General features: G+C 34.1%; 1 protein-coding gene across 2 annotated transcripts in view; it reads left to right on the top strand.

Annotated features, from left to right (window-relative positions):
- Positions 1 to 1,618: 1,618 nt before the first annotated feature.
- The window catches only part of LOC103132337 (butyrophilin-like protein 10), a 21,774-nt gene continuing 13,812 nt past the window's right edge, over positions 1,619 to 9,580 (top strand). The window contains exons 1-4 of one of the 2 annotated variants that reach the window (XM_007544123.2): positions 1,619 to 1,839; positions 7,016 to 7,336; positions 8,293 to 8,337; positions 8,893 to 9,177. In XM_007544123.2, coding sequence (XP_007544185.1) covers positions 1,770 to 1,839; positions 7,016 to 7,336; positions 8,293 to 8,337; positions 8,893 to 9,177 — 721 coding nt within the window. In that variant the 5' untranslated portion in view covers positions 1,619 to 1,769. The remainder of the gene's footprint in view (positions 1,840 to 7,015; positions 7,337 to 8,292; positions 8,338 to 8,892; positions 9,178 to 9,580) is intronic. The other variant, XM_007544124.2, reaches the window with a different exon arrangement.

Raw genomic sequence — 9,580 nt, 5'->3', positions numbered from 1 at the left:
ACCAGCCCCCCTTCCGACCCCACTGAGGGACAAGGGTGTTCAGAAAATGGATGGATGGATGGATGGATAGTTTTAGTTCCTGTTGTGATTTCCTGGATGGGTCATTAATAGGTCTTGGTGTGATTTTTGTAGACCAGACCCTCCCAGAAAGGTTCACCACAATTCTATGTCTTCTCCTTGAATAATAATGGAATCCTAATAGATTACATTCCAACTCTATGCAGTCTGATGGATCTCAATTGTCATCTGTTCTTACATTACTTTACATTCTGAAAAGACTTCAGTGGCCTTGCTGAGTATGCAAACAAGCAGCGACTTGGAGATGAAGACACCAACAGCTGCTTAGACAAACCACTGTCATCTGGACAAAGCAGGCAGCATTGTGTGGACCGTGTGGTTTTAATTTCGCTTGTTAATTTAATTCAATCAAGCCTGATTTAATATGCCAAAAACCCAAGAAGACACATGAGGAGATCTCAGCAATAATTTAATTTTGATTAATTGCTATGCACAGCCATTGGAAGATTAGCAACTTGGCAATTTCTGGTGCAGATCCTATTGTTTGTAATTAGTATCAGTATGAGCGTTGCTCCTCCACTCCGACGCTCCGACGTTCCTTCCCTCGGGGGCCGGGGGGGAGCGCCGATTTATGTTTTCGCATCCACCTGAATAATGTGTTGCGCCACTGGCTCCTCTATTAACCTTTTAACAATATTTTTACTAGCATTGCACTGAGAAGTGACATGTATAATGAGCTTAGCAAGTGCGCAGTTCCACCAGTTTGCCTCTGGCAAGTCTGACAGAGCTGAGTGGGGATCTGTGGGCAGGGGAGGCTCTAGGAGGTGGAAACTTGGAAACTACAACTCCCAGGAGGAGCTGCGCCTTAAAGGTGATGCTAGGTTCAACTAGGTGTTTTGGACAACTAAAAAGCTGCCATGCGAGATTAAAAGATTTCTCAAACTGAATATGATATGAGTTCCACCAATGCTTAATTTCCCTTTGGGGTTAATAAGGTATTTTAGACCTGAAATGCATACATTTTGACAAATTCAGATATTACAAATCAAACAAATATATTTTACTTTGTGTAGTAGAAATGGCCATTTTTACTACTATGCCTACAAGCTTTCTGTACATTCAGATTGTTCATAAATGTGCAGGTGTGAGACCATGTTATATTTTTCTTAAAATCATCTTGTAATGTTTTTTTCAGCTCCTCGTATAAGCACAATGAACTTAAAGGCTGCTTTTAGTACCACACTCAAAATATTTTAGATACAATATCTTCAGCATTGGAACCAAACTTTTATAATTTTGTTCTAATTAAACCGCCTTGTAAATTTATTTATACCGCTTATCCTTTTCATCACCTGTGATTTTATGTGGTAGACTAACACAAATTAAGGCATAGCTATGAATTTGAAGAAATATTATTCATGTTATCATTCATGTTTAACATTTTGCAAGCTGGAAAATGTCTTGGAATTTATTTAATTGTCACTGAACATCAATAGCAGTAGCCAATGACGCCTTCTTAAAAATTTATAACAGTCCACAGGTGCTCAAGATGTGAGTGTGGAACCTCTGAGCTTAGTAAGTGAAATGTCCTGTTACAGCTGCGTGCTCTGCACCGGAAGTATTGTTTTTATTGCTTGTCGGAAGCTTCGAGTTGAAGATGACTCAGCCTGAGGAGCCTGAGAGGAGTGGCTACACGGTCATTCAGAGAGCGCTCTGCAAGTGTTATGATTAAGTGATAGATTACAGCTGATATGGAGTTTCTTCTACGTGTATCCCTCTGCCTCCTGACGTTTACTGGAAAAACGTTTGGTGATGAAATCCGTAAGATTTTTTTTTAAATTTGCTTATAATTTTCGGATACTCTGAGCTAAAGTATATTTGACACATTTAAATAAATTATCATTTTTGAAATGTTGCAAGAGTCCTGAGTTGAGTAGACAGGGTTCGTATTTGGAATTGGAATGTCGTCATATTTGCGTTGCTGTTAAAATAATTTGAACAGAAATATATGTATGACGTGATGCTATGAAAGAACTGCATCGTTTCATAGCATGTAAAAGATGATGTGTTACGAGCTTTGTATCATGCTTGTAAGGCAGAGCCTATCACTGAGTTAGAATGTTACATTATTGTGCACTGCGTCTTTAAAAGCCAGAGCTGCTTCCGAGAATCTCCTGCGTATTAAGTGATGGCGACGATAATTTCTCATGCTATTATTTATTGGTGTGGATATGTAAAGAATCAGACATTTTGGACGCTTTTGTATCTTCTATCGTATGTTGCAGTTAACTGTAAGGCGCTTTTAGATTTTCACAGAAGAAAACTTACATACAAGATTAAAGAATTTTTATAGCTTTATCTTAAGGTAAAGCAGCTTTATATAACACCTTTCAGCCAAAGTGCTATAAAGATAAAATACTCACCAACTAATCAAACCAATATAATAATGAGGTTATGATAATATAATAACGATAACAGTTTAAATAAATTAATACAGAATAATAACAGTAATTATTATTACTGTAATAATTATTACTGTAATAATTATTACTGTATTATTACTGTAATAGAGTAATAATTTACTGTATTACAGTAAATTAATACAGTGTATTAATTTACTGTATTAATAAATTAATACATTAGTACTGCCTACTGTAACAGGCAGTAGGGTTCTTTCTGCCTGTTACAGTAGGGTTAACAGGCAGAACCCTATTGAAAAAAATACTTGTATTTCAAATATACTTACATTTGTGAAAGTACATTTTAAGTATATTAAATGCACTACCTATAAATATGTACGAAGTATACTAAAAGCATGCATGTACCAATTTTGACATTATAACTTTAAACACACTTAAATATAATTGTACCAAAATACACTTTTAAGAAATATATTTTATACCAATAAAATATATTTTATATTAAATAAAAGTATATTTGTGAACATGTGAATATGTATTTGCTGAATGAAACAATATACTTTTAAAGAAATGTTGTGTATATTTAAAAATATATGCTCAAAGTAGAATTTTTTTAAATTCACTTAACGCTTACTTTAAAAGTAAACTACTAAATATACTGGAATATCAGTACGTTTTATATTACATCTCAGTCTATACTTTAGGCTAATAAAGTATGCCTTTTTAGGTGCCTTAATAATCTTTTGCTATTTTTGTTAAAATGGCAAAGAATAAAAAAATAATAATAATCCCAATAGTGGAACTTTATAACAAAGTTGTTTAACAAAGTAAATTCATGCCTCAAAATATCAAACATTGACACATTAGTGACAGAAGTTCTACAACAAAAACAATACTTCTCCTGAACACTAAATGTAGCAGGTATCTTCAGTTTTACATCTCTCCAAATATGATCAGTTGTTTTCAGTTTTTAACTAAAACAGGGAGCATACTGTGATCACACACATATATATAAAATATACAATGCCAATATACTTAAAACACATTCAAAATATATTTTAAATGTAATTCAATCACAAAAATAGTACACTCAAAATATACTAATCAAGCATTTTTATATTACATAAAAAGCAATATGCTTAAAATATACCAGCTTAACTTTAGTTGTTCAACAAGTACGTAAAAGTACACTTAGTACACTGTAAATTGTCCTTAATGTCTGCTAAAATACACACAGCAAATCCAGGAGGCCCAGATTAACACCGTCAGATTTGATTTCAACACTTTTAAAGTGTCTATATGGGTCCACACCAGAAAGTGTTAATTTAACTCTTTTTGGAGAGTTGGTACCTTAACTCTTATAAATTGTCAAATATCAAATCTGCTGGAGTTAATCATTTAACACTTACTAACACTAATTCAGTGTTAGATCTTAATATTAACTCTCACAGAGTACTTCTTTAACTTCTTAAGAGTTATTTGTAATTAATATTAAACAGGTACTTTATTGTGTTGAACTTTAAAAAATTTTTTGGAAAATAAACATTTAATAAAGAGGCAATGATTTTCTCAAATGCATTTATTTCAAAACGTGCACCATAATTACAAAACATATTACAACGTGGAATAATGTGCATGTTTCACATGTCGCTTTCCTTCACATATTGCTTTTAAAAAGGTCTAACATATGCTACTGATAGTCTTCATGCTAACATTAGCATTTTGGGATATTTTAGTTTATGCACTAATTTTAACACACTGAAATGTACAAGTACAGCTTAGTCCATATGTTTCTGACTCTCCACAGGTTATTGACTACATTGAAGCTTTCTTTAGCATTAAGGCTAATTTTTAGCATCGGAACGCTGGGTCCAAACCGACGGGCACACTTTGGCAGGCCCCTTAAAATTTCTGCAGGAATTTTCTAGTTCTATTTTAACACCTCTAGATTTGATACGGAAACACTTTGTTTTAACACTGGATTTTAACTACTAATAATATACACCCCAGACTTACATAAACAGAAAGTGACTCTATTAGAGTAAAATTAACTCTGCTTTTGCACAAAGTCTAACGTCAAAACATTTAACACTTTTGAATTTGCTGTGCACTAAGCACAAAATTAGTTGTTCTAAAACAGTGTTTCTCAACCTTTTTCGGGCCAGCGCCCCCCTAGCCTTTATCCAGGTCCCTCACCGCCCCCCACCAAAGAATTTGCAGGCTACTTTGCACTGACTATTATTTTATCATTAATATTACTGTCACTATTGTAGATGTTTTGATTTTTATGCTTGTTTCTGTATTTATCAAAAATAATTTCCCAGAGAACAAAAAAGCCATGGGAATAGAAATTATTTTCACAGGTGTTTACAAAAAATGCAATGAACATTCAAGTTAAAATCGGTAGGCCTAACAGCAGCCAATCAGAGTGGAAAAAATATTCTTATTTTGTGCCATTTTCTAGTTGTTAAATATTCCACAAAATGATCAGATAAAAGATGTTCAACATGCCAGTTTAAACTTTGAACTATTTGCAAACCGAGTGAGCTCTGCAGCATTAAAACATGAATAGAACTGTAACTACACAGGAAGAGCACTGAAGAGCTCTTCCTCTCTTCAGTGTTTGTCAGTTTCTGGTGGTGCAGCTCTGTGCTGCCTTCAGGAGAATGGGACATCAGAGTACCATCCATAAAATTTCACCCACATGGCATTTATTGTGCAAACCAGAGCTTTCAGTGGAAAAACAAAAGTTCCAGATCCTTTTAATGTCGTACAAATATGAGACAGAAACATGGATTATATCTTTATATAGACCTGTCTATTGATTATAGATTAATAGTTTTACTGGACAGAAATTACAAAGAACAAATCTGGTACTTAATCAAATCCTAATGAGTCAAATTGAAAGTGTCATGGAGTCATCAGCCTCATGACATTAACACTGACATGAAAAATAACATTGAAGAAATAAATATATCAAATCTAATTAAAAACATAAATAAGTGATAAATTATTTACTGTTATGGTCTGTAAGATATATATTTATTCTCAGTACTAGATATGGTCTAAACAAACCCATGGCACTTCAACAATATTATTTTACCTTTTATCTGGAAATAGTGTCTGTTTATTCTTGCCATACAGTCGCTGTATTAATTATTGCTCGAAAGGTCTTGCCATACAAGTTTATTCCTCTGTATTTACATTAGTTTCTTAGTTTATTCTTGCATTTGGTTCTTCATTAATTTCTATTTAGTTTTCTCTGATTAATATTATCCTCTCTTGGTTTATTGCTATGTCCACTTTAGGTTCTTTCCTGTTGCTAATTTATTTTATCGTTTATTGACCATCAGTAATCTTCACTCATCACCTGCTGCGCCGCCTAATCGTCATGTGTTGATTTTTCACTGTTCAGCGTCGGATTCTCTGTTTTTATGTCATAATTCACATCTAGTTCGTCGCTCCGTTTTATGTCCCGGTTCTCCTGTTTCAGGGTTTTGCGCAATGTGTGCGTCTTTTTTTTTTTTTTTTTTTTTTTAACCCCCTAAGTTGCACAGCGGTCCGGAAGCGTATCGATGAGGAAAATGCAGACTGACATAAATCTTTTAAAGCAACGGAAACAATTTCGGTATTCTGATTATTGAAATTTAAAAGTTCTGTGGTACCATTGTTCTATCACACCCGTTTCATACCGGACCACTTAGAGCGCCGGTGTTACCGCTATAAAATGAACGCTCTCTATCGTGGTATCACCATGGAGGGATTTCTTTATTTCTTTATTTAAATGGGTTCATTTTTCAGAGGGATACACAGTGAGGTGATTTTAGCTACCAGTAGCAGCAGAACGGAGTTGAGCCAAGAAACTACAAACACTGAATAGAAGAAGAGCTGCCATCGATACAGTTGCAGCCAAGCATGTTTTAATGTTACACAATACATTTTTATCAAGTTGCTCAAAGTCTAAACTGGCATTGTTGTGTATTTAAGGTGTAAAGTTTACCTTCGACCAAACGCCCCCAAAGGCATCGCAGCGCCCCCCTTAGTAAAAATATCCGCCAGCGCCCCCTGCTGTCCTCTGAACGCCCCCTGGGGGGCGGTACTGCCCACGTTAAGAACCGCTATTCTAAAATGTCACACTTTAAGTTAACTAATCCTAAGCAAACTATACTCGTGATTAGTCTGACTTAAAGTATGCTTAAGTATGTTAAAATTTAACATACTTAATATATTTATTTTTCACCAGGGTATGCTTCTCCTTAATAAGAATCTGTCATTGTTGAAGACAGTTCTCTTTTTTGACAAAAGCTATATTTTCAAGTTGAACACTGTTCATGCTGAGATATGAATCACCATTATTTTATGGGATGCTTAAGTTGAAAAAAATCTAGGTATAGCAATTTTTTTGTAATTTTAGCAATATTATGTGTTTGTTGACCCAATGTAGTTTCCACAATATATTTAAGATTGCAGACACATCTACCAACAAAGGTTCTTGAAAGTAGGATTAGTATGACATGTAAATGTCTTGTCTATCTTCCCATGTGTTTAACTTGTTAAAATGTGATTTGTTTTCATAGAACTGTTTGCAACAGAGGACAGTGATATCATCTTGCCCTGTTCTCCCATTGGAAAGGACGACCTCACACATCAAACGTTTGACTGGAAGAGAAATGATACACAGGAGGTGTTTTTATATGACAATGGCGATCAGTACAAGAAAAAATCTGGTCAACATGAAAATTTCAAAAATCGTGTAGAATTTTTCCAAGATCAGCTCCAGTTTGGCAATGCCTCCATACGTATCAAAAAGACAAAGCTGACTGATGGTGGAATCTACAGTTGTGAATTTCCAAAGCTTCAGCCACCAGGACAGAAGTTCTACATGGAACTTGTTGTTGGTATGTGCAAAACGTTTGGTCCAATCGTGAAAGAATGTTTAACACCTCTCCTGATAGCACCTATGGTTATCAGTTTTCACACAACTAATTAACTCATTTAACAACAATGTTTACCGTTCACATAACAGATCAGGATCAAATTATGTTCACTATTAATCTCTGTTAATGAACAAAGTCATTTGTCATTGTTTCTAAAGTAGTGTTTAGATGGTGTTATTTGACTTTAGGTAGTTTAATAAGAATATTAATTTAAATGTGAAAATTTGTCATTCTGTCAAACAAATTTGGTAAAGGCCACAGAAAAAAAATTATCTGCAAAATCTAAATGTTAATAAATGATTTGATGCTTAAATAAAATTGATTAAAAGCTTTTCATCACAACAAGCCCTTCCTTTCTCACTGACTCAGGATGTCATGTCTTTATCTGTAGCTCATATGCTGTAGTGGTAAAAATCTCAGGACTGTCTTAACACTTAATGCAGTATTTTTATGTGATTTTTTTATAGCTTGGACTAGTGTACATCTTTGATGTATGTTGAGCTCATCATACTATCTGTGTATAAGTCACTAACATTTGAGAGATTCTGTTTTTTTATCAAGAAAAATATTGAAGGAGAGTTGTTGAATCTTCAGTGTAACGTTATCATTTTGAAAATTTTGCCAATTAGACTTGATCTTGAGATTGATCTGCATGATATTAGAACACATGAATTGCAATATTATTTTTGAAGGTTACTGTGACAAAAGAAACTTTGGAATCAAACAAATTTTCTGAATTGTATTTCTCTTGTCATTCCAATGTTTCCAAGACTGTTTGCTTCAATGTTTTGTTACTCAGTTTTTACCCAAGTCAGGTGTGAACAACACTTTTTGAAATTCTATTTCCCCTCTTTATTTTGATGCAAAGATGATATTGCATGGAAACGTGTGTAACATACCTTTTGTTTTCCCCTTAGATTGCATCTTAAAGGACAGAACCAAAGATCCAGAAAGAAAAGACGGTGAGTCCTGGTTCTTATCACATGTCAAAATTCCTGCCATGTAATAATGCTGATTATGGACAATTGATATGCTCCTCTATAGGCATGCCGATGCCGTTACATGTTTAAGTTATTTAATAAACTTAAAATTAATTAGATTAAAGTTATTAATAGTTGATGTATTGGGCCATTTATATTTATCTCAGCCATTACTCCCTGGAGCCGTTTGGTTAGTATAGCTTAATGTAAAATTTAAACTTCTAAATTATCCTCAGGGGGAAATTGGCAGGAAACAGGTGTTACGTGTGGATTCAAAGTGTGTACTGATATTTATGTGTTGCTTTATTAATTGCAAAAAAAGTGAAACGTGGATGCATTATATCACATAATACAAATGTATTGTCTTAGTTTACCACATTTGTTACTTGAGATGTTTCAAAACTAAGATATATAGAAATTGAGCTTTATTGCCATTCAGTTTCTTGCTCTGTGGTACTTGTGCATGAAAAAGACAGGTGAATGTAATTTATGATCTTTATGCTTTTCTTGTATTTATTCTTTATCTCATTTTTACAGGAACTTGTCCAAAGCCAACTATCAAGATTCTTCAGAAAGAAAATAGTGGGGTGAAGGTGCAGTGTGTAGCTCGTGGTGCTTATCCAGAACCTAAAATGGAGTTGCAGAATAGTGATAACGTCACTATTGATTCTGAAAGTACTACAATATCTCGGAACGGAAACTACTCTGACATTATCCTTCAAGCTGTTGTGACCAAGGAAGACTCTTACCATTGTATTGTTGAGCAAGAGAAAATCTGCCATCAAATTTACTCAGAAGAGACCTTGGTGTTGATGCCTTCTGGTGAGTTTTCTCTAAATTTCAATGTTAAAATAGTTAAGTTCAATTTGCTTTTAGTTAGATTCTATCCTGACTTTTGATTGTTCATATTGACTTCTGAGCCACCTTTGTTTTAAGTGTTTCAAACATCTGAAAAATGAAAATCTGATTCAAAAGCAGGATCTATAAATGTTTCAGTTCTACAGGGATGAAGAAAGAAACTATTAAAATTACATGAAACATTTCCATACAAGATCAATAACATATGGGGACCACTTTTGAATATTATTGATGAGCAGCACAAAACTGCGGTTGGTCTCTCTCTCTCTCTCTCTCTCTCTCTCTCTCTCTCTCTCTCTCTCTATCTATCTATCTATCTATCTATCTATCTATCTATCTATCTATCTATCTATCTATCTATCTATCT

Source organism: Poecilia formosa, unplaced genomic scaffold (genome assembly GCF_000485575.1).
Source record: "Poecilia formosa unplaced genomic scaffold, Poecilia_formosa-5.1.2 Scaffold1003, whole genome shotgun sequence".
NCBI lineage: Eukaryota > Metazoa > Chordata > Actinopteri > Cyprinodontiformes > Poeciliidae > Poecilia > Poecilia formosa.
This window is presented reverse-complemented; position numbering and strand designations above follow the sequence as displayed.